The sequence below is a fragment of the Rhinatrema bivittatum genome, chromosome 4, assembly GCF_901001135.1.
Source record: "Rhinatrema bivittatum chromosome 4, aRhiBiv1.1, whole genome shotgun sequence".
NCBI classification, from domain to species: Eukaryota; Metazoa; Chordata; class Amphibia; order Gymnophiona; family Rhinatrematidae; genus Rhinatrema; species Rhinatrema bivittatum.
Window position 1 is genome coordinate 439,995,259 of NC_042618.1, and position 25,900 is coordinate 440,021,158.

Sequence of the window (25,900 nt, forward strand, 5' to 3'; positions counted from 1 at the left end):
GCATCGGTGATACTACCGGCATCGGTTCAGGAACCGGCATCGGTGAAGGCGCTGGAATGGGCATCTGCTCCTTAAGGGCCTGAAGCACTGCTTGCCGGATAAAATCTGACAATTCCTACAGAACAGCTGGTGCAGGCAGAGTAGCTGAACGCGGTGGCGGTGGAGGCGTCGATACTCCTTCCCTGTGGAGGTTCGACTACTGGTGTTTCTTCGCAAGGTGAAGACCCCAGCGTCGAGGGTAGCGGTGTTTCCTGAAGTTTTAGCCACTTAGCGGTCTCTGGGGAGAGAAGCGCTGCTGGAGTCGATGTGTGTCGATGCCTATGACGGTGTTTTCATCTGTGTTTGATCACTGACCTTGTCGATGCTATTGAAGTCGATGGCGATGGATGGTCTCCGGACCCCTCCGGATGACGTTTTTTCAATATTATTCGTTTTGAGACTCCGGCCGGAGATGATTTTGTTGATGTTGAGGGAGAAGGCAAACGCTGTAGATGGAAAAGATATTCCATTTTCTCTTGGCGAAGTTTTCTTCCCTTCGGAGTCATCTCTGCACATTTAGGGCAGGTTGTGACATCATGTTTGTCCCCCAAACAAAGGACACACTCGAGGTGTGGATTTGTAATGGACATTGTCCGATAACAGATAGGCCATTTTTAAAATCCAGTAGCCATTTTCAATTGACAGCCGTCGATGAAATGAGTGAAGAATTATGAGAAAAAAAGTTTTTACTCAAGGAGTAAAAACAAGACTATGATTATTATTATTCTGAGAGATCCCTTGTGGGAGTGTTGTGCTCCGCGGCCGTGGCACCCCATGACCGCGTCCCCCTACCTGACTCACAGCGCCGTGAAAGCCCCGGGGGAGGGCTCTGACTTGGGCCCGCGCTGCCCGTTGCAGGGGAAGCCGTCCTGCTTCCTCCCAGCGGCATCTCCCCTCCACGGGGGAAATCCAAGATGGCCGCCGCCATGCTTTAGTACTAGGCCACGCCCCCTCCACAGAATTAAAGGGACCCATCCCTTTAAATGACCTCACCTGTTCTCTATCAGCCAGGGCAGAGGAAGTATAAAAGGCAGCTTCCTCTGCTCATCCAGTGACTTGGCAACGTCCTCCAACGCTGTCTAGTCTGCTTGCTTTGGTGAGTTCCCTGTGCTCGGACTCTGGTTCCTGTTTCGTTTTGGTGTTCCCGGTTCCTGACTTCGGATTGGCTTTCGGCGATTCTCTGATTCCTGACTTCGGATTGGCTTACGGCGACTCTCTGGTTCCTGACTTCGGATTGGCAAGCGGTGATTCTCTGGCACTCGACTTCGGACTGGTGAGCGTTGACCCTCTGGCACTTGACCTAGGACTCCGTCAAGACCACCGTCTCCAAGGGCCCACCTAAGTCCCAGTGGCCCGGGTACCTACGGGCTCCTCCTGGGGGACCGCGGGCTTCCAGGGCGAAGCTCCAATTGGCCTTTGCACTGATACCCTGACCTCCCTAGGTCCACCTAAGTCCCAGCGGTCAGGTCCCTACGGGCTCCTCCCGGGGGGACCGCAGACCACCAGTGGTGAAGACACAGCGCCACCTCGCCTCTTCATCGTCTCCGTGTTCGCCTCAGTCTCCAGTGCCAAGGGTCAGCTGGTCCTGCCTCCTGTTCTGCCTCGCCACAAAAATGAGAGAGCCTACGGACCCTCCGAAAGGTATATCAACCTCTCGTCGGCCAAGGGTCCACAAGCCTGAGCATAACAGATTGTCAAGTCCATGGACCCGGCAGAGGCATCCGCCCACCAGGCCATTCTGGGAATGGTCCAGCGCCTGAAGGAGCAACAACAAACCCTCGATGCCCTGGTCTCTGCGGTACAGGGTCTGACCCAGCGCCTTGAGGCATTAGGGCCCATGAACCCCACGCTGCCGTCTCCGCCTGGGGCTCAAGGAGGCCGCCCTACTCAGCCACACACTGTCCAGGTTTCCGGGGGCGACCTGGGACAAGGAATTCCCACTCAACTACCAGCACCCTCTCGATATGCCAGAGATGCAAAGCTGTGTTGAGGCTTCCTCAGCCAGTGCCAGGTTCATTTTTCCTTGCTCCCCGAGCAGTTTCTCAATGACTTGGTCAAAACCAGCTACATTATGTCCCTGCTCGATGGTAGGCCTCTGATCTGGGCCTCGCATCTGTGGGAGAGAAGGGACCCCATCTTCGAAAACTTGAGCCAGTTCCTGTCTGCCTTCCGGCAGCTGTTTGATGAACCTGTCCGCAAATCCACTGCGGTCTCTGAATTACTCCGATTGCGACAAGGTACTCGGACTGTGGCCGAATACGCAATGGAGTTCCGTACCCTGGCCGCAGAATTGGAGAGATGACTGCCTCCACGGGATCTTTCTGGAAGGACTAGCCTCACGCCTTCAGAATGAGCTAGCGATGAAAGAACTTCCGGAAGACCTCGACGGCCTGGTAGAATTGGCCAACCAAGTAGATCGCCGGATGAGGCTTCGCCTCCCAGTAGTCAAGGGGGCGAGGAGGTCCTCACCGCCTTCCAAGAATGCTTCTGAAGTTCTTGGAACGTCCGCCGAGGAACCCATGGAGTTGGGTCGCGGAATAGTCTCCCCACAGGAACGCCGCAGGCGGATAAGGGAAGGACTCTGTTTTTACTGCGGAGCAGCGGGCCATCAGATAGCAATATGCCCGACTCGGCCGGGAAACGCCCGGGCCTAGGACCGAAAGGAGGTCTCATCCTGGGCCGTGCTTCTCCAGTACCTCCACTAATGCTACCAGTTGCATTAACCTTCGCCGGCGGCGAGTTCCACACTTTGGCCTTGGTGGACTCCGGCGCCGGGGGTAACTTCATCATGAAGAGTCTGGCGGAGCATTTGGAGTTACCACAAGCTCGCCTTCCAGCGCCCTTGGTCATCTCCTCCATTCAAGTGAAACCTCTCCCAGAACGCGTGACACACACCACAGTTCCGGTCCCACTGAGGGTTGGAATCCTCCACTAGGAGCACATGCCATTGTATGTTCTGGAGTACTCCATACACCCAATCGACTTGGGCCTTCCCTGGCTGCAGGAGCATGAGCCTCAGTTCAACTGGAAAACTCTGCAGTTGTTTCGCTGGGGGCCGAAGTGCCACGGCCACTGCCTCCAAACCGTGGTTCCCGTCCCCTGTCCCGTGGCTTCCACCAGCTTTCCTGGCCTGCCGGCCCCTAATGCCTTGTTTGCAGATGTATTCTCGAAAAAGAAGGCCGAGGTACTTCCACCCCATCGTCCCTTCGATTGTGCCATCAATCTCCTCCCTGGTACTGAGCCTCCTCGGGGCCGCACCTACACCCTCTCACCTGCTGAGACACAGGCCATGAATGAGTACATCAGAGAGAACCTGGAAAAGGGCTTCATTCGGAAGTCAAAGTCACCTGCAGGGGCGGGGGTTCTTCTTCGTCGGGAAGAAGGACGGGACACTTCGCCCGTGTATTGACTACCAGGGCTTGAATGCCATAACGATCAAGGACCGTTACCCTCTGCCTCTCATCTCTGAACTCTTTGACCGATTACAGGGGGCGAGGATCTTTTCTAAGCTAGACCTCAGAGGGGCGTACAACCTCATTCGAATCAAGGAGGGGGACGAATGGAAGACGGCCTTCAATACCCGAGACGGCCACTATGAGTATTTGGTGATGCCGTTACGCCCCTGCCATATTTCAGAATACCATGAACGAGATCCTCTGCGACCTCTTGTACCAGTGCGTGGTCGTATACTTAGACGACATCTTGATATTCTCCAAGGACTTAGCGGCCCACCGCCAACACGTTGTCCAAGTGTTACAACGCCTTAGAGAGAATAAATTATATGCAAAGCTCGAAAAGTGCCAGTTCGAGCAAGAGTCTCTCCCCTTCCTGGGATATATAGTTTCCAGTCAGGGATTCCGTATGGATCCACAAAAGCTAAAAGCCATTCGGGAATGGCCACAGCCGTCTGGACTAAAGGCACTTCAAAGATTTCTGGGCTTCGCCAATTATTACCGCTCTTTCATTCCCCACTACGCCTCCGTTGTTGCTCTTATGACGGCCCTGACCTGAAAGGGCGCAGACCCCAAAAATTGGCCTCCAGAAGCGGAAGCCGCCTTTTGTCGCCTCAAGGAGGCATTCATGCAACAACCTTGCCTCAGGCACCCGGACCCACAGCGGCCATTTTTTGTCGAGGTGGACGCATCCTCGGAGGGAGTAGGGGCTGTACTAAGTCAGGCCTCCGGCCATAAGCTACGTCCGTGCGCCTTTCTCTCCCGCCAGTTTTCGCCGGCAGAATGGAATTATGCCATTGGCGATAAGGAGCTCCTGGCCATCAAGGTGGCCTTAGAAGAGTGGCGCCCATGGCTGGAAGGGGCTCAACACCAGTTCACAGTCTTCATAGACCACAAGAATCTGGAATACTTGCATCGAGCTCAGCGACTCAACCCACGACAAGCCCGTTGGGCCCTGTTCTTTACCCGCTTCAATTTCATCCTCAGGTACAGACCGGCTGGGAAGAACGTTAAGGCTGACGCCCTGTCACGGGTGTTTGAGTCTACGGAAGAGTCCGAGGAGCCGCAGTTTATAATTGAGCCATCCCGTATCCTGTTGTCGGCCACCACAACCATCCCACCCGGGAAGACACTAGTTCCGCCATGTTGGCGGAAACAAGCCTTGGCATGGGCTCACGACTCACGTTGTTCCGGCCACCCTGGACAATCCTGGACATTACAGACCTTGCGAGGGTACTACTGGTGGCTGCGGATGAATAAAGACGTCCGGGCGTACGTGGAGTCCTGCCAGTCGTGTGCCCGCCACAAGAGGATCCCCAGTGCAGTTCCAGGCTTACTTCAACCCTTACCGGCGCCCTCAGAACCCTGGACCCATGTGGCAACCGATTTCGTGGTGGACCTGCCGCGATCCAGCGGCAACACCGTGATCTGGGTGGTCGTCGACCGTTTTAGTAAAATGGCGCATTTTGTGCCATTGCCAGGATTGCCATCTGCGCCACAGCTGGCCCAGCTGTTCGTCCAGCATATCTTTCGGCTACACGGCCTGCCCCAAAGTATTCTGTCGGATCGAGGCCCTCAATTCACAGCTAAGTTATGGAGGGCTCTATGTCAAAAGTTCGATGTCACCCTGGATTATACGTCGGGCTATCACCCTCAGACCAATGGTCTCGCGGAGCGAACCAACCAGATGTTGAAGCAGTTCCTCCGCATCTACGTCAATGAAAAGCAAGATGACTGGGCTAGCTTGTTACCATGGGCTGAATTCGCTCTTAACTCCCATCTCTCCGCAGCTACGGGATCCTCTCTGTTCCAAATTGTGTATGGAAAACAGCCACGACGCCTCTGCCCGTGCCCATCACAGTGCCATCTCCGCTGGCCCAGCTCTCTGCGGAAGAGCTACATCGCCTGTGGGTATCCACACAACACGCCCTGATTAAGGCTGGTCAGGCGGCAACGAGGTATGCGGACCAACGGAGAAGACCTTATCCACCTTTTAAACCAGGCCAAAAGGTTTGGCTAAGTACACAGTTCATCCGGTTGAAGCTGCCATCATTGCGACTGGCCCCGCGATTCATCGGGCCGTTTCCCATTATCCGACAGGTGGGTTCTGTCTCTTACCAACTCCGTCTCCCAGGATACACAACACGTTCCACATCTCCCTCCTAAAGCCTCTGGTATTGTCATGGCCCTCCAGCACACCTCCTACTCCTCAAACTGTCGCCTCTGAAGATGACCTTCCTACCAGGTCCGGGAGGTGTTAGATGTGAGAAAACATCATAGGAAATGGGAGTATCTACTGGCATGGGAGGGCTTCGGTCCCGAAGAGAATTCCTGGGAGCCCATGGCTAACATCCTGGATCGGAGTCTATTGGACCAGTTCCACAGAGACCACCCGTCCAAGCCCAGGCCTCCAGGGAGACACCCTAAAGAGGGGGGTACTGTTGTGCTCCGCGGGCATGGCACCCCACAACCGCGACCCCTACCTGACTCACTGCGCCGTGGGAGCCCTGGGGGAGGGCTCCAACTCGGGCCCGCGCTGCCCGTTGCAGGGGAAGCCGTCCTGCTTCCCCCCAGCGGCGTCTCCCCTCCACGGGGGAAATCCAAGATGGCCGCCATGCTTTAGCACTAGGCCATGCCCCCTCCACAGAATTAAAGGGACCCATCCCTTTAAATGACCTCACCTGTTCTCTATTAGCCAGGGCAGAGGAAGTATAAAAGGCAGCTTCCTCTGCTCATCCAGTGACTTGGCAACGTCCTCCAACGCTGTCTAGTCTGCTTGCTTCGGTGAGTTCCCTGTGCTCGGACTCTGGTTCCTGTTTCGTCTTGGTGTTCCCGGTTCCTGACTTCGGATTGGCTTTCGGTGATTCTCTGGTTCCTGACTTCGGATTGGCTTACGGCAACTCTCTGGTTCCTGACTTCGGATTGGCAAGCGGTGATTCTCTGGCACTCGACTTCGGACTGGTGAGCGTTGACCCTCTGGCACTTGACCTAGGACTCCATCAAGACCACCGTCTCCAAGGGCCCACCTAAGTCCCAGCGGTCGGTTCCCTACGGGCTCCTCCCGGGGGGACCGCAGACCACTAGTAGTGAAGACACAGCGCCACCTCGCCTCTTCATCGTCTCCGGGTTCGCCTCAGTCTCCAGTGCCAAGGGTCAGCTGGTCCTGCCTCCTGTTCTGCCTCGCCACCCGACGAGAGAGCCTACGGACCCTCCAAAAGGTATATCAACCTCTCGTCGGCCAAGGGTCCACAAGCCTGAGCATAACAGGGAGAAAATGAATGAGAAATAAATGACTTTTTAGTTAGCAAACACTGTGAGAAAAACTCACAAAGCTCCTTGCTCCACAATGCCTACAGCAGCGCGGAAAAACGACGACTGAAGAGAGACCCCTGTGGCAGAGAATATCATAATACAAAGGATCCAGCTATATGTAGAACTCAATATAGACTTACTTACTTGCAACCGTCATACATAGCCTCAGTAGTATAATGGCTTATAGTGTCAAGCCCTTGCAACTCTGGGCTTGAATAATCATAGGTTGCTGTAAGAATTTAAGAAACAAACACTGTGTAAACACTACAAATGTTTGCTCTTAATATTATCATTACTGGATTTGTTACTACAAAACAGTGCTTTTTTCTAGAAAAAATGATACCATACTTCTACACAGAGCTGTTTGTATGTGTGTGTGTGTGGGGGGGGGGGGGTGTAATGTCCAGGGCCATGCCCCCTAAGGTAGCCCTGCTCCCTGCAATTGGCTGCAGATCCTATTAAAAAGCAGCAGTCCAAATATTCCTCTGGTCCCTAGAACACCAGCTCACCTCTTATTGGACAAACAGAGCAAGCCAGTCTGCTAGAGCTCCCTACACAGAAACTATACCCTAGCACAGTGGTAGGCAACTCCACCTAGCAGACTACTTTACCTTTCTCACACATTCAAACACAAACAGATCTTCACCAAATACAGAACTGAGATGGTGTCTAGGTCCCCTATGCCTCTAAGAAACAGAAGCATGAAAAACAATAACCTTCAAATCCCAAACATGACTTGTACTGCGTTTTTATTTATTTATTTTTCTTTTTACGAACCATGGCACAGCTGTCAGGCAGAGAAGATAGCCAATGTTTTAATAGATAGGGGCAGATTTTCAAAGGGTTACACGGGTAAGATATGCGTGTAACCCCCGAAAAGCTGCCCCACGCTGCCCCTGCGCGTGCCGAGCCTATCTTGCATAGGCTCGGTGGCGCGCGCAAGCCCCGGGACGAGCGTATGTCCCGGGGCTTGCAAAAAGGGGCGGAGGCGGTCATTGGGCGGGGCGGGGGCATGGCCTGAGCCTCCAGGCACAGCGGCCATTTGCCGCTGTGCCCGGGATCGTGGGCCAGCCATCGGCCGGCGCGCGTAATTTCTTCAATAAAGGTATGGGTTTTTTTTTAGATAGGGCTGGGGGGGCGGGTTAGGTAAGGGAAGGGAGGGGAAGGTGCGGGGGTGGAAGAAAAGTTCCCTCCGAGGCCGCTCCGATTTCGGAGCGGCCTCGGAGGGAATGGAGGCAGGCTACGCAGCTTAGCGCGCGCAAGTTGCACAATTGTGCACCCCCTTGCATGCACCGACTCTGGGTTTTATAACATGCGCGCGGCTGCACGTGCATGTTATAAAATCGGGCGTAGATTTGTTCGCGCTGGGTTGTGCGAACAAATCTGCGCCCGCACACAGGTTTTAAAATCTGCCCCATAGTGTAAGACCTTCAGTGTTAATCTAACTTGGCGGAGCTCCCAGAGTTTGGGTCATCATTGGCACCAGACTCCAGATAAATAAATGGGAGCTTTTTACTTTTAAATTCTGTTATACAAATGCTACTGCAAACAGTATTTACACATCTAGTCATTAGGAGTTTAAATGCTAAATGCTTATGAGATTATGAAGTTTCTTTACTTATGCATTGAAGCTAGAAATATGTAATCAGGTGCTTTTCTGCTAATAAAATAGATAAATGCTTCTAATTCTAATTATATATTTAATTAGTTGAATAACAATGCAAAACAATGCACTCAGACCTAGATTCATCAAATAGCTATAAATATAACACAAATAGTACCTTCGATAAAAAAGGATGTGGTTAGGCTCATTTCTGCCTACCACATTGCATAGGTAAATAATGCATGGCGTGTTGCGTGAGCGTACGGCACGTTGCATCACCGCATGCTGTGTGATTTTACACGGCTAGCGTACATTAGTGCTTTTTATTTATTTATTTATTTATTTATTTACATGCTTTTAAATATACCGACATTCATAGGACATATCATGCCGGTTTACAATCAACTTTGTAGAAGTGAAGGAGAAATTACAAATAACAGGGAGGGGGAAGGGGAGCAGGATTGGAAAAAGGAGAGGATGGGGGCCAGGTGAAAGCAAGCGCAAAAGTAGCGGGAAGAACAAAGGTAGTCAAAAGTAATGGGAGAGAAAATATAGGAACTGTGTTAACAAATAATATATAATAACAATTTACAAATTTACATAGTCAACATTTTTGCGTTATGTTTTCAGTTTATATATCCCGGCTTCCTGCAGCTGTCTCTTTGAGAGTGCATCAAGAGTGGGAGAGAGAGGAGAAGAGAGTTGGTGAATGGTTTAGTGGGACCAGGAGCTTTTTATGATTCAATTACCTGAATGTGTTGTCTGGTCTTCAGTTGCCATTTTTTTCCCTTTACCTTGCTCTTTTGTCTTCTTTGTTGGAGTGAAAGATTTTGTTTGTCTATCTTTTGGTGTGGAGAAGTGGTAGTGGAAGAGTGAGGAGGAGTGGTGTGAGTAGAGGAGTGATGAGGGGTGTGAAGGAGTGGTGAGGAGTGTGGCGGAGTGGTGGTTGTGAGGAGGAATGAAGAGGATGGAGCTTGAGAGGCATGGGGAGAGAGGCGAGGAGAGGTGTGAGGAGAGGAGCGATAGGAGGGAGGAGAAGAGGTGAGAGGATGAGGGCAGGAGTGCTAGGAGGAGGAGGAGGAGTAAGAGTAGGGACAGAGACAGGAGCAGAGATAGGCAGGAGGGAAGGGATAGAAGGAGGTGGTAGGGGGAAGAGGATAGGCAGGCAAGGACGGAGGGAGGAAGACGGCAGGCTAGGGATAGACAGAGAGGGCAGAGGGGAAATGAGTTTGCAGGGCAGGGGCAGGAGGAGGAGAGGAAGGGAGGGGAGAGGGGAGTAGGAGGGAGAGTGAGGAAAGGGAAGACACCTCTTCTGGCAGCCAGGCAGCAGGACACCCTTGTCTCACGGCTGTCAAGCTCAGCATGTAAGATAATGAGATGGTCATTGCAGGGGACCTGGAGCATTATACCCTGCTGTTTGGCAACAGTGCGGCTAAGTCATCAAAGGCAACCAAGGGCCAGATCTGTCACAACATAGCCCAGGGCATCTCCAGGGACAGTGGAGTCCAACACAGTGGGGAGCAGGTGGCCTACAGGTATCGGGATATCAAGGCACAGTTGAAAGCCAAGGTGGCAAGCAGAAATAAATATATCCACTGGACTGGAGGAGGAGCCACTTATCCCATCTTCCTTACCTCCATGGAGGCGCATTTCGTGCAAAGGCTAGGACCAGATGTCTTCGAGGACATAGCTGAGTGGCTGGACACCATGTGAGCCGCAGCTATTAAGTTCACCTCACCTGTAAATGGGCAGACTGCAACGAGTGTACACATCATTTGGCATAAGATGCTCACAATGCTTATGAGGTAAAGTGATGCCAAATGCAAAAAGAATACTTGCTGCCATTGGTACTTATGTCTTATGTTTTGTTTCCACAGCTCTCGCCTAGCCAGCTCTCGCCCAGCCAGCAAGCCCCAGAGATCAGCCAGGAAGTCCCAGGGACCAGCCAGGAAGCCCCAGGGATCAGCCAGCAAGCCCCAGGGACTAGTAGAGCAGCAGCCCTTCTGCAGAGGGCCTTCATGATGGATGCCCAGTCCCAGGTGAGCGAGGAGGAGGAGCAGCAGCAGCCACAGGCTCAGGAGGCATTACAGATGCTGCAACCCATGGGTTCACCCAGCCCACTCAATGTGACCCTCAACATCTCTGGCTTCAGGGAGGAATTTAGCCTTGAGTGGGAGCAAATAGATTCTGCACAACCTCCAGCAAGCACACCACAGCGCCAGCCAGAAGCACCACACCCTCAGCAGGAGCAGCCCAGAAGCCCCATCATGCCACATTTGGAGGCCCAAATTTCTGCACTCCACATCACCATCACAGCACCGGCACCAGGGCCCTGCCACCAACAGAGGAGTCCATGCACGAGTATCTGGACAAGCTGGAAAGGAGTATGGGGTTCCCCTCTGACACATATAGGCAGAGCTAGTGCGCCTCAGGAAGGCTGTGAACAGGCAGCGCCAGATCCTGTGAGAACAGACTGCCGCAAACATGCAAGGTGCTTCAGTGTTGACCGCAGCAGTCAATATATGACCAATGTGCTGACGCAGATCCTTCAAAGGATGCCTGAGCAGCCATCTGGGTCGACCCCAGCATCACTGGAGTCCACACCCCACAGCAATCCCTGGGCAGACAGATGCTCAAGGGGTAGGCCCCCAAAAGACATGCCCCCCAGTGGCAAGCCACGATGTGGCAAGAGGCCATGAAGCACCAAAGATGGTGGCATTGAATGCCAAATAAGAAGAATGGTACCAACAATCCTGGGCAGGCCCCTCTACAGAGTTCCTGTGCCAGCTAGATGGAAGAAGTCTGCTGGGTCCGTCCTTACTACAGAGTTCTTGTGCTGGCTAGATGGAAGAAGCCTGCTGGGCTGGACCTCACTACAGAGTTCCTGTGACAGCAAGCAGAAGGGATGGTCTACTGTCAGCCATTGTGGTTCTGCAGCCCAACTCTAAAGCCCACCTTGATGCTCTGCCCATATTCCATCCTCCTTGATGCGGCCTCCAGTCACAGTCCAGCTGCTGCCTCTTCTCATTATGTCTTATCTCCTGCTTCTGATACTGGTATCTCATCTCATCTCAGCTCATGCTGCTGCTGCCTCCATGCTGCAGTGTCTCATCTCATCTCAGCTCATGCTGAAGTGTCTCATCTCAGCTCATGCAGCTGCTGCCTCCATGTTTCTGGGTCTTCCCTGGGCCTGTTGCCTCCATGCTACTTATTCAACAACATTAACCCAAACAACAATGATCTGCTGGGAATAACATTTAAACCTCAGAACCCCCTGCGAACTCTCAGATCACAGAACAAAGGCCTCCTAGAAATCCCAAACTTAAAAAATTCTCAACTAACACAAACTAGAGATAGAGTGATATCAATTGCTTGCCCAACTATGGAATGCCATGCCAGACGAACTTCGAATATCAGGCAAAAAGAAATTCAAAAGCGACTTAAAATCTTGGCTATTCAATAATGCCTTCTACTCTACAGAAACTCCCAGTTCCCAATGACTCAGAAAACCTAATTTTTTGATTAATAACCCCTCCCAGCAAACTCCTATAAACTAGTTATATTTTCATGTTATATGTCTACCATTATAATACTTCCAATTATTATGAATGTTTGTCTACCTTGTAACACTCACTATAATTATGAATGTTTTACTTGTAAACCGTTATGATCAAGTGATTCTCACATGGAATGATGGTATATAAAATATTTAAATAAATAAATACTGTGTCTTCTCCTGGGCCTCCTGCCTCCATGCTGCACTCTTTGGTCTTGATCCTGCTGCCTTCTTGCTGAACTCCACTGCCTTGGCCCTTAGGCTGTCCCCTTGAGTACACTCTTTCAACATGGACTGTCTGGGCCTTCACTTGAACTATGCGGCCTTGGCTCTTAGGCTGTCCCCTTGAATGCACTCTTTCAACATGGACTGTCTGAGGCCTTCACTTGAATTCTGCTGCCTTGGCCCTTAGGCTGTCCCCTTGAGTGCGCTCTTTCAATGTGGACTGTCTGGGGCTTTTCCTACCCATCACATAGCAAGCCATCCAGTGCTCCTACCATGTGACAGGGGCCGGCCAATGGCACGGATACCCTGTCACATGGTAAGGGCAAAGGTCATCGGCGCCATTTTTATTAGTGGCAGCCGACAGCCCGAGAGCGGGAGATCGCTCCCGGGACCCCCACTGGACCACCAGGTACCTATAAAAAGTTTTTTGGGGGGGTCGGGAGGGTGGGGGAAGCTAAGGGATTCGTTTTAAAGGGTCGGGGTGGGTTTTTTGTTTAATGGCTCGGGCGCAGCCGATTAAAAAAAACCCGATTGGGCTGGACAAAAAAAAAAACCCACGATGTGAATCGGAACCGGAATCAGAACCAATTCCGGTTCCGATTCACATCTCTAATACCACAAGTGTAGCTCTAGTTTTTATATCTGCATCTATTGATGTTTCAATTATTTCTGATAAATTTAAAATACCTGACTGCATTCCTCTATCTGATTTCAAGGAAATGTAATAAATTTTCTCTAAAGCAGGTAATGCTTGGTTGGGTATTTTTAATACATTTACCATATACTCCTTAAACATCTCAACAGCAGGTATCAGATCTTGTTTTGGAAAATTCAAAACTCTTAAGTTAGTATACTTAAGTTGATTTTCTATATATTCCAATTTCTTTTGATTTACTAATTCAGATTTAATAAGATTTTACTGAACATTTTCCACTTTTTCTAGTCTTCCTTCATATTTAACCAAATTATTTTGAGATGTTAGAACCATACTTTCCACATTCATTGGGGTAGATTTTCAAACCGCGCAATTTGGCGTACTTTTGCTGGCGCATCAGGCGCAAGCAAAAGTACGCGGGATTTTAGTAGATACGCGCGTAGCCGCGCGTATCCGCTAAAATCCTGGATCGGCGCGCGCAAGGCTATCAATTCCGTATAGCCGGCGCGCGCCGAGCCGCGCAGCCTACCTCCATTCCCTCCGAGGCCGCTCCAAAATCAGAGCGGCCTCGGAGGGAACTTTCTTTTGCCCTCCCCTCACTTTCCCCTCCCTTCCCCTACCTAACCCACCCGCCTGGCCCTGTCTAAACCCCCCCTTACCTTTGTCGGGAGATTTACGCCTCCCGGGACGCAACCTGGGGGCGGGTCCGGAGGGCGCGGCCACGCTCCCGGGCCCGCCCCCGGAACGCTCCCGACACGCCCCGAAAACGCCGCGCGGTTCGGGCCCACCCCCGGCACGCCCCCGACACGTCCCCCTCAGAAAACCCCGGGACTTACGCGAGTCCCGGGGCTCACCGGCGCGCAAGGCCCTGCTCGCCTAAATCCGCCCGGATTTGGGCGGATTTAGGCGAGCAGGGCTCTTAAAATCCGCCCCATTATGTTTTGTAGAGAGCTAGTTGTAATCTGAGTTAGTTTATTTATGGCCAATTCTAATGATTTGATAGCTGTCCATAACGTGTCCATAGTTATTTCCAAAGGTTTCTGTGGTAGAAGTATATTCATAACAGGTTGTGATTCGACCTCTCCTTCAGCTAGGTCTCCATTCTTTTCTCCAGTCTTAGATAACATAAGGATTTCATCTAGGGATACATCCTCTATAGGTTGAAAGATATTTTTCCTTTTACTAATGGTGGGGAGGGAGTTTTAGGGGCTCTGGGGGTCAAGGAGATGTCACTGACCAGTGCAGTAGCTTCTTGCTCCGAAGCTTCATGTACAGCGGTGTTGCGGTCCTGCCCGCGAGGAGAGCGGGCAGGCCTCTTACCACAGCGGCAGTCTTGCCGCTGTGTCCGGGCTCCTCCCCGGCTGCCTTTTGCTCTGTGCAGCGGGGCCGACCCGCCACAAGCTCTCCCTCGTGGTTGGGACCCCCGCTGCCGCTCCTGTGTTCCCCGACGCTCTGCAAGCCTTCCCGGGGTCCTTCAGAGGCAAGGAAGCCAACCTTGCCATGCCGGGGTCTTCGCCCGGCAGGGAGGCCGTCCCAGCCGGTGCCTGCTGCTGCTCGGGTCCTGCCCGGCAGGGAAGCCGTCCCTGCCGGTGCCTGCAGTCCTTCTTCTGCTTCCTACCTGATGTCTTCGCGGCTGGGAGCCGCTCCTGCAGCCTGCCATCTCTCCTTACCTTCAGCCCCATGGCAGGGCTGCTCCAGCTGCCTGCCTGCTTCTCCTTGGGCCTTCCACGTGGCTGGGAACGCCACCAACAACCCTGCTACTCTTCTCTCCAGCTTCCTAAAGCACGGGCGCGCGCCTCTCGCCTGTTCTTCGAGGGTCAGCCAGGTGTGGCCTTCTGCTGACCCCTCCCTGGGTGTTGTCCTCTTCAGTCCTACAAAAGGGCTCAGCGTCCGTTCCAGCTTTGCCTTCGCAAGGAGTTGGTCACTCCTGGGATCCTGCTGTCCTTCGCTCCAGGAGTCATCCTTGTTCCAGCACTTCTTCAAGGTCCTGTGTTTCCTGTTCTTCTTTGGAGCTCCTCGTCTTGTCCTTTTGTCTACGTTCCAGTCATGATGTTCACCTGCTGTTCCAGATGTCCGTGTGCCAGCCCTAAGGTCTGTCTCCTGATCCAGTACCTGTGTTCCAGTCCAGATGTTTGTTCCTGATATCCGTGATCCAGCCTGATGTTGCTTCTCCTGATCCTGAAGTCCGTGAGTCTGTCTTGCTCTTCTGAATCCCTGGTTCCTCATTCCTAAGTCTTCTGTACACTTGGTACCTCACGGCAAGCCATGTCGTAGTCCGCGACCAGCCCCACGGGCAGGCTGAGTAGGGCGCTTCATGATGCAAGCCTTGTACCTTGTTCCTGAGTCTTCTGAAAGCCAAGTACCTCGTTCTTGAATCTCTGAAAGCCAAGTACCTTGTTCCTGAATCTTCTGCACACTTGGTACCTCGCGGCAAGCCATGTCGTGGTCCGCGACCAGCCCCACGGGCAGGCTGAGTAGGGCGCTTTATGATGCAAGCCTTGTACCATGTTCCTGAGTCTTCTGAAAGCCAAGTACCTCGTTCTTGAATCTCTGAAAGCCAAGTACCTTGTTCCTGAATCTTCTGTACGCTTGGTACCTCGCGGCAAGCCATGTCGTGGTCTGCGACCAGCCCCACGGGCGGGCTGAGTAGGGCGCTTCATGATGCAAGCCTTGTACCTTGTTCCTGAGTCTTCTGAAAGCCAAGTACCTCGTTCCTTCCTGCGCTGGTCCCGCTCCCGCTGATGTAGGACAAGGTGGACCACGACCAGACCAGTAGTACTGGCTGAGTAGGGCGCACTGAGGGATCGTGCCACAGTCCTTATACCCCGAAGTCTCGTCTTTGCATCCAAGTACCTCGTTCCTGAGTCTTCGTCTGTGCCTGAGTCTTCGTCTGTGCATCCAAGTACCTCGTCCCTGAGTCTCGTCTGAATCTCCATGTTCCGGTCTCCACTGCCCTGAACTCCATCCGGCCTGCCGCTTCTTGCCGTACCCTGCGGCAGGTCCGAAAGGGCTTGGAACGGTCGGAGGACTGTTCATAAGACCATCATTGCGTTGTTGGTCTTCTGAAGCGTGCAGTTCCGGAGGAGGGTCAGGATCTCCAGTCTTCAGTCCAGCCTCACTCCTGTCCAGCCCATGCTCGGGCATGCCTCGCCTACCACGGCACCTCTTCGGAGTTCCTCTGGGGTCGAGCTATGGCCCAAGAACACACATCTCTTGGTAAGTGGGACCGCTCTCCTAGCGCTCCACAACAAGCGGTCTGCTCTCACGGCATTTTACCATTTGTAGCATTAAAAAAAGAGGAGATTTGAGGCTGTGTTGATGTTAATAGGGGAGATGAAGTCTGTGTCTCCCTTAAGCGAGCCTTTCTCTTGGTATGAGGCATGAGAGGAGAGAGACGTTTACAGATATTATTCAATCCCCTCTTCTTTTATGCTCCTCTAATAATATTAATTCTATTGTCCCCTTGGCATGGGGGGGGAACCGAAGAGAGAGAGGAGCAAGAAATTGAATTATAAAAGTCTCACTTACAGTTGACGAAAAAACATCTTGTTCTTCTTATTGTGGGTTTACCAAGATGAAAGTTCAGGCAAAGCCACACGCCCCTTAGGCGCACGCGGCTTGGGCAACGTGCCGGCGGCACCTACGTCGACGGAGGCTCCTCCCCTCTCATGAAGTCCGTTCAGGTTCGGGGCTTGGCAACCAGATACCTTGTTCGGGGCACACAGCGTGTCAGTCCCAGGCAATTAGGCAAAAGGTAAAGTAAACTTCCTCGGGCTCCTCTTTTCTCCTCTCCTCCCCGAATAAGCCGCAGGAGGGGCCGGTTTTTGAAGAGCTTCTGGTCCCTCCCTGATGATGTCGGTGGAGGCTCCTCCCCTCTCACGAAGTCCATTCAGGTTCGGGGCTTGGCAACCAGATACCTCGTTCAGAGCACACAGCGTGTCAGTCCCAGGCAATTAGAAAAAAGGTAAAATAAACCTGCTCGGGGGCTCCTTTTTTCACAGACAAAAATTGAACTGGAATCCCCAAGAAGCCATACTCTGCATACTGTGCAACACTGGAGAAACAAAAATCAGAAATGCATTTTATCCTGTACCATGCAAATTACAAAGATATCAGTGATACTGCACATTCATGTTCCAAAAGTTGATGTACAGGATTCACGGACTAAACCAAACATAAAATGCTTTTTTTTCTACTGTGATATTTTGGTCAATCTGGGCTCTAACATAACATTCCCCCCCAAGATACCCACAAAAAAACAGGAGCTTGATATCCCTAATATAAATATCTCTACCCCTACAAAATGATGACAACAACAGGGTTTCTGCAGCCCCAACATAACACCTAGCCTCATCCAATAATAACAAGCGCACTCACTTTGCCCCCTTTCCCTCCCCCCACTAGACACTCTGCCTAGCACCTGTATCCCCCATGACGCCCTCTCTTTTCCCTTGGATCCAGGATCACTCTTCTATATGCAGGCAGCAACATACACTCTCTGTCTCTCCTCTCTCCTGCTCCCTACATGCAGGCAGAATCCCCATGCTCTTTCTCTGGGTGTCAGCATTCCCTGGGGGGGGGGGGGGGGGGGTGTGATACTGGGGCCCTGAGAAAAGAGAGAGTGAATTCACCAGTATCACTGCTTTTCTCTGCCCAGGCAGCATACCCTCTCTGTCTGTCACCCACCCCCCACCCAGGAGGCAGGCTGAATCCTCTTTCTTTACCTGGGGTCCCATATTCCCCTGAGGGATGAAAATGGGCACTAGGGAAATAGAGAAGGGATTCAATATGCCTTCGGGGAGCTTGCGGGGGAGGGGGGTAGGAGGCTTTTTTGTTTGTTGGGATTATTTTTTTGCTAGGTGCTGCTGCCCCTCCCCAGCTCTTCTCTTCTTTCAAACAGATGGTGCAACTCCACTGTTCCCAGTAGGAAGCAGCCTTTCTTGGTTCTGTTCTTCACTTCTGAGTTCCCAGACTGCTTTGTTTTGGGGAGCCTTTCCTTGGACCTGCCAGCTTGTGGGTACTTTAAACTCAGTAGAGGGGGAGGAGGAGAAGGAGCTGCTGCCACGATCCACCTAGCAGTGGAGCCTTTGTTTCCTCGGGCGGGGTGGGGGAGAGAAGGAGCTGCCGCTTCAGAAGCTTCCTTTTATCTTGTGGCTGTTGGGCAACACTGGCTCACTACTTCTTTCATGGAATGGTGGAGTGGTGGAGCCTCTTGTGGCACAAGTGTGGGCAGGGGAAAGTATTTGAAAAGTGCCGCAGAGTCGGCATATAGTTGGCCTAATCAAATGGCCCGACTCATGATAGGATGTTATGCATGTATCAACCTGCTGCTGTACTTTTTGCTCCCAGCCTACCAGTTACTCACACCACATCTACTGCTACCCACATTCATCACTGTGGGAGGGGCTTGCATGTATGGAAAAAGGTGTCGATACTTAATACCGGCATGTACTGCCAGAAAAAAAAAACCCTGCTGTAAAATGATGAATCCATAACCTTAATAGATTTATGTTCAGTTTCATTGCACTACTAAGAGAAACAAATGTGAGGGACTGTCTTACCAACTGTTTTTTCATAGGAAGATATAACAACAGAAAGTTGTGATGAGGGTATTGCATTGCTCTGGATCATATTGAGAGAAGTAAAATCTTCTTTTAAGAGATTAGGAGGAACTGGTTCATATGTCTGCTCAACTCCTTCATTAAATCCAACCTTTCCAGGTATGGGTATTTTTCTTGTCTCCAAGCCTGTAATGTAATTTATTTATTGTTAAAAGGGAGAGTTTGTTAACTGCATAGTACAAAAAATAAAAGTATTTTGATCCATTTTAAATTTCCTGGCTATTTTAATTTTTTTCTGATACTTCATTTGCCTAAAAGGTCCAAACTGAGCAATGAAATTGGGACTGGCAGGTGGCCACTTATTTTTCAAGAATCTCAAACTGCTACGATGCATTACGTATGATGTCAAAATGCAAAGAACTGTAGGACAAATTTTAAACATAAAGCACTGAAAAACAAATTCTTATTAACACAAATCACTTTCATACAGGCATTGATATACCAATTTGAAAATGGGTGACTGTAGCAATCTGCTGAGAAAAAAAGAGCCTGTAAAACTTAGGGCTACTGTATTATTGTAGAAGGTATATATGAAGGCCTTCATTTTCCGTTTTTATTTGATTTTCCCCAGGGATTTATCCATTTGTATTATATTGAACAAAAAACAGGAGAAAATCAGTAGAAAATGACTCATTTTCTCCCATTTTTATTTGTTATAATCACACTGATTCCCTGGAAAAATGAAATAAAAACTGAAAACAAAGGTCCTTAGGTATATAGCATTCTGTCCCTAGTGATATGAATGATGGCTTCTGCCTGCCCTAGAATAGTAAATATCTAAATCTTTCAACTCTAAAACAATGCAATTCTATAGACTCATCATTCAGTAATCCACAATGAACTAAGGGATAATTAGAACTCTGCAAGAGAGCTAAACGTAATGGAAGAGACCCAAACAAAATACAGCAGCTAAACATGGTTAAAGTATCAGAAGAAAAAATACTGTCCTATTTTCATTGCAACTTATGATATGTAAAACAGAAAATCTTACTTCCCTAGAATTTTAGCCCTCCAGTGGAAAGTTTTCTTCACAAGTCCCCTATTGTTTACATCTTCTGTGCAAGCAAAATGCATGTAGCAAGAAACAGAGAAAAGTAACATTTCAAAGATTTCCAGAAAATTTCCATAGGGGCAGCTGCTACCAACCATCTTGTGCACCTGTATGGAACAATCCACCCCTCAGATTTTTAAAGTTTTCTTACTGTCTGTATGTGCCATACAAAAGGGCTGGCATTATCCAAAACTGAAAGCACCATGATGAGGACCTTATAACAGAAAATCCTTTGTGATCTGATGGATAATAGAAGGAAATATTGAAAAATCCAAGAAATCTGAGAAATAATACTAATGAAGTCCAGCTAGATCTGTGAGAATCTCCAAGATATCCAATAAAATTCCGTCCTGCAATAGAACTTGGATCATTTTAGATGGAAGAAATGGCCAAATGAGACTTTACTGGTTCCACCTGGAGAAAACATTACTAGTTACAAAGAGATGAGAACACTTGTGTAAACAGTATTGACCCTGTGGTTATATTTAGAGCTCCCGGTTTCCTGTGGCAGATTTTTCAAGATTCTGTGGCAAGCGTTAATATATTCTGAGGCAAGTTTTTCTAAATTCTGTGGCAAATTTGCATAATTTTGCATATTCACAACTCTGGCTAAGTAAAAGAAGACAATATTTATTAAATATTTTTCACGGTGTTTCTAAACAATATTTAAACTATATACAAACGCAAAATTTATCAAGTACAAAAACAACTATTAAGTTAGGACACAAAAGTTACAAACTTAATTGTGAAATTTCAGTTTTGTTTTGAAATGAAATATAGTACAACCATCATTTCTATATTTTATTGAAAAAGAAAAGTTGTATACATGTAACAGGTGTTCTCCATGGATAGAAGAACAAAGAGCCACATAAAATGGGTGACGTCATACAATGGCACTGAATCGGCCTCTTTTCTCTCATAGCCTAGAAACATTTTTGAGTCTCTTTTGTTCATTGTAACATTGGCCAGTTGTGGGGCTGTCCCATACTCACCACAGGATGTCGATGAGTTTCTTCATTGTCTTCACGCTGCCACTGGAGCGCCGCCGCCTCCCTCTATAGGTGCGCACACGCCTGCACTCCTAAACTAAGCCCCTTGGCAGGAACACTCGGCACTCCCTGATGACATTAGACCTGCCAGGCTATTTAAGCATGAGCCCTGCACCAAGATAATGCCTCAGCAACAGGTCACCTTCCTTGCTCATAGTGCGTATTGCTATTGTCCCTATGCTTGTCTTGCTTCCTGTGTTTCATTGCTGGGTCTTACCTTGTTTTGCCTTCCTTTGCTGTGCTGTCTTGTGCCTTCTGCCCTGCTCTTTGTCTCTCTGTTTCCCTTTGCCTTGTCCTGGTTCTACTACCTTCTCTTGATCCTCTTGTCTGTCCTGTTCCTGTCTTTTGCCTGCCTGGTATTGACCTCTGCTACAGACCTGGATCACTCTCCTGTCTGCCACCTGGTATTATTTTTGCTAAGGACCCTGACCACTCTTTGATCATTGCTTGCCCTGATTCTTGGCCTAGACCCGGTTGCTGTCTGATCACTGCCTGCCCTGACTCTGGGCCTGAATCCAGTTACTGTCTGCTCCCTGCCAGCCCTAATCTTAGCCCATACCTGGACTCTCTCTCTGACCACTCTTAAAAGACATTCCCCTAATTCCTGCTGGCCCCTGGAATTCAAGGGCTTAACCTGTGGGGAACAGGGCTGGTATAGACAAAGCTCCTGCTCAATCCCCACCAGCTGACCTTGTGGTTCTTGTAAGTTTGCCTACTGGGCTGCTTCAACCATGCTGCACAGACTGGTACAAAAACAGTTAGATCTTAAACCTACCTGGTTCTTTTAGGAGAAGGTTCAGAGATTAAATCTCTGGGCTATTATAGCTCAAGTTCCAAATGAGCAGGCTGTTGATACTTTAGGAGAGGATATAAGATGGTCATTGTTTGATTATGTTACTTTGGTTGAGATACAAGAAAATAATTGGAATTTTAAAATCAGTCATCTAGTCGCAACCCTTCTCAATTTGCTTTTGTAAAATGTATTGGCAATGACATTCTTAAACTGTTACAAGCAATTCTTAATTTCTTTCTGGCAAATGGTATATTGCCTATACTCTAAAGGAATCTATAATAAGGCCAATTCTGAAAAAAGATAATCTATCTCCAGTCAAAGTAGAAAATTATCGTTCCATCTCCAATTTGCCAGCATTGGCTAAGATTATAGAAAAGTGTTCCCTCATTCATGTGGACAATTTTTTGGCTGAGAATTCCATGCTTAACAAATATCAGCAAGGATTTATTAAGTCTCATAGTACAGAGACACTTCCGCTCTCCTTAATAGATAAGCTACTTGTAAAATTAGATCATGGAGAAACAGGCTTATTATTTGACGAGGTTCATCATGATATATTATTGTAAAGACTCCAACAAATTTATATAGGATGGACATTACATAAATGGTTTGCATCCTATCTATCAAACCATCACCAATGTGTAAAATCAGGCTCCTGTAGGTCTGATTGGTTTAATACTTCTTTTGGGGTTCCCCAGGGATCCCCAGGGATCTTCACTTTCTGCAGTGTTGTTTAATAGGTTCCCTGCTTAGTTCCTTAAGAATACTTTACTTCTTATATGTAGATGATTTACAGCTTTTTTTGCCCTGTACTGTGGAAGGGGTTTTCACAGTAAATACCTTTCATGAATGTTTGCGGCAAATTAGTAGATGATTAAAGGCTAATGGCCTGAGTCTAAATATTAAGAAGACCACAGTGTTACATTTTCTCCAGCCGCGAGATGTCTTATGACCTGCCATACTTACCCCCGAAACGCTGCTAATGTGGCCGAAATGCCATTTTGCATGCCAATGCTTAAAGGCCCCGCGGCAGAAAACAAGTCTGCAGGCTCTCAGTGATGATGGGCTGTATATTTAAACCCCAGCCACACTGCAAGCTTTGCCTCTGCAACAGTCCTTCATGTTTTGCCTTGTCTTGCATCCTTATCTTGCCTTGTCCTACCTTGTTGTTGCCTTGCCTTGCCCTGCTTGTTCCTGCTATGTCTTGGTCCCCAGTGTCTTGTCTTTGTCTCATCTGTGTTTCTATCTGACATCTGGTTATGACCCTGGCCTTGGACTCTGACTACCCTTCTGGACTGCTGTCTGCCCTGACTTTAGGCTGGACCTCGACACAGCCTGATTTCCCCTGTCTCGACCTTGGCCTAGACTTTGACACTACTTGACCTCCACCTGTCCCGACTTTGGCCTAGAACTTGACACCATTTGCTCGCTGCCTTTCCTGACCTCTGCCTGGTTCTCGACTTTGACTAACTGCTCCTTATAGGACTGTCACCTAAGCCCTGCCGACCCCTGGAACCCAAGGGTTCAACATGTGGGGAATGGGGCTGGTATAGATGAAGCCCTAAAACAAGTCTTAGTAAAAATGAGTCCACCTTCTGTCGGTATGGGCCTAGTAGGTTTACCTGATAGGCTGAATCAACCACGCCACAGCCCAAGGGCTCACATCGGTGGATTGGGTGCAAACTTCCCTCAGAAGAGTTCACTTAATCGGTGTATGAGAACTATTAATTAATGATAGAATTTGAAGTACGGAACTTGGGTGTAATCAAAGATTCTGGAGTAACATTGAAAGCCCACGTTAGGAAGAAATTACTAACTTGTTTTTATACCCTGAAATTATTACGACCATTAAAAAGGTTATTGCCTAATGAATTTTTCAAGTCAGTAGTGCAAGCATTACTAAATGGCCATTTTGACTATTGTAATAGTCTAGATTCTCAAAAAATAATCTCAGTCTCAAAGTGCATATACATTTTTGTAATACTAATTTAATTTGAAACTCATCCAGAAGATTAGTTGGTTCAAATGAAAGTTCTTTATTCAAGACTGACAACCGATCTATAGACAGATTTTTAGAAGAAAGATTCACCATAGCTTTACATCCATCATCTGAGATATGGTTCACGATCTGTAACCTTCTTGTTGGAACCTCCGAGCCCCTCTACCTCTCTCTGTCTGCCCTGCCCCCCCCCCCCCCCCCCAACATTGGGGAGTCTAACTGGATCACCTAAAATAGAGTGTGTGTTATCATGTTGGAAGCTTCTGGTGTTTTCTTCACCCGAAGAATCATCCAGGGATCCCTGAAAGGTTACTTTTTTATAACATGTTTTTTGCCTCTGCGTCCCCATCCATTGATAAATGTTCCCTCTCTTATAATCGTTCTCATCCTCAAAAAACTTAGCATGTTTAAATTTGCGAAGTTCGCTGGATAATTCCTCTGTTTGTGTCTTTAAATCCTGTTTAAATTTTTCAAGGGCATCAGCTGTCAGGCTGCCTCTTACTGAGGTCAATTCTGTATCTAATTCCTCCCGTATCTGTACCACCATATTCTGGGCTTTCTTAATAATCAGTAACATTAAATCTAGGGCATACTTATTAAGAATCTTATTCCAATCAGACACAAATTCTGTATCTTCACTATATAAACGGGGTTAATTTTGGATTCTCAACCCTCGGGGGATCCTATGAGATCAACAGTATTCAATCAGGGTACCAGCATGTAATTCTGTGCGTATCAGTCATTTATTAAGTTGGAGAATTCTCTCCCAATATACACTATTAGCACTAGAAGATCCCTGATTAAATATGGAGGGGGTGTCCAAGATCTCATGTAGTTGGGTATTTGAAAAACTCAATGTCTCTGACCTTGCAAAAGCCATTTTTGTGGTCAATCATCTAGTTACCCTATAACAAAACCCAAAAGATCGCTTACGCTATTCTATTAGATTGTCAAAATCACAAGATACAAAATATAGAACAATCTACTATTCTAACACTCAAAAATCCATAAATGTTCAGTATAACTCATCTTCAAAGTTTATTCATAACTGTATTAACAATGATAGAAAAATGATATTAATTAATGATAGAATTTAAAGTGCGGAACTTGGGTGTAAACAAAGATTCTGGACTAACACTGAAAGTCTATTGTATGGGCTACCACAAAATTTGATCAGATCCATTCAGTTTTTACAAAACGTCTGCTCGTTTGTTGACAGGTACTCCAATTAATGCACATATAAGTCCTGTAGTAAAAGAGCTACACTGGTTACCTATAAAGTGGCTGTAAAATTTCAAGATGTTAGTACTAATTCATGGCTTTACTGGGAAAAGCCTAGTTCTCTAAGAGTTAAATTACAAAAGTATGTTCCAGGGTGAGCATTGTGCTCCTAAACGCATGTTATAAAATTGGGCATCCATGTGTACGCGCCAGGTAGCGCGCGCACATGGATGCCCGTGCATACCTTTTAAAATATACCCCACAGTAGCACAGAATTCCCTCAGGACTAAAAAATATAGACTTGTAACTCAAACCCGGGCTTTTTCCTTTGCAGGGCCAATACTTTGCAACAGTCTGAAAGCAAAATTTGTGGGGAAACAGATGTTAAGGCTTTTAGAAAAATACTTAACGCAGTCTTTTTTGTAGATTAATTTTATTGATGTATCATAGTCTATTTTTATCTTTATCTTCTGGTAACATTTATGAATGTTAAAAGTGTAATCCACCCTGCATATAATGTAAAAGTGGCAGAATATAAGAACAAATATATACATAAATAAATGTAAAATTTACTTCTTGTAGCAGCTGAAATCTCTGAATGAATTTGCTTTCAACATCCATGCTGTTAGGGATAGAGAATGGAGATTGGGATGTAGAATTTTTCCTCTGTACAGAGTCAGGAGGTTTGGTATGAACAGTAACCTGATAGGTGGAGCTATTGCAAGTCTGTTTAGCAATGGGAACCAATTTTGACATGGCCAAAATGTGAATATTAGTATCATTCTTCCTTTGTCTTTCCTCAGTTTGAGAATTGGTTTTTCACTATTAAGGGTATCGGAGGGAATGCATACAATAAGCCCATGTCCCATGGTATGGTAAATACATTTATCGCTAGTGCTTTACCGATTGGTCTCTTGAAATAATACTGCTGCAGTTTGTGATTGAATGGCAATGAGAAGAGGTCTATGGTCAATGCTCCTCAAAGCTTGAAGAGGTAGTTCAGTATGTTGTCAATGAGTGACCACTCATACAGTTGAAGTTGATGGCTCAACCTGCCTGCTAGGATATTGTATTTTTATGGGAGATATATAGCTGAGATATGCATTTTCTTTTCCATGGCCAGCTTCTAAATGTTCATTGCTTCTTTGCAAAGTTGGTAAGAACCTGTTCCTCCATGCTTGTTTATGTAAAACAATGCATCCTGATTGTCCATCCAAATTTGAATATTTTTGTTTTTCAGGTACATTCCAAACACTTGAAGGGCACTGTAGATCAGGCTCCTTTCTAAAATATTGATATGAAGTGCTGAGTCCTGCTTTATCCA

General features: G+C 48.2%; 1 protein-coding gene across 1 annotated transcript in view; it reads right to left on the minus strand.

Moving 5' to 3' along the window:
* The window catches only part of CFAP54 (cilia and flagella associated protein 54), a 1,106,494-nt gene that overhangs the window by 457,985 nt on the left and 622,609 nt on the right, over positions 1-25,900 (minus strand). Inside the window, exon 41 of the mRNA XM_029597529.1 lies at positions 18,404-18,589. Coding sequence (XP_029453389.1) covers positions 18,404-18,589 — 186 coding nt within the window. The remainder of the gene's footprint in view (positions 1-18,403; positions 18,590-25,900) is intronic.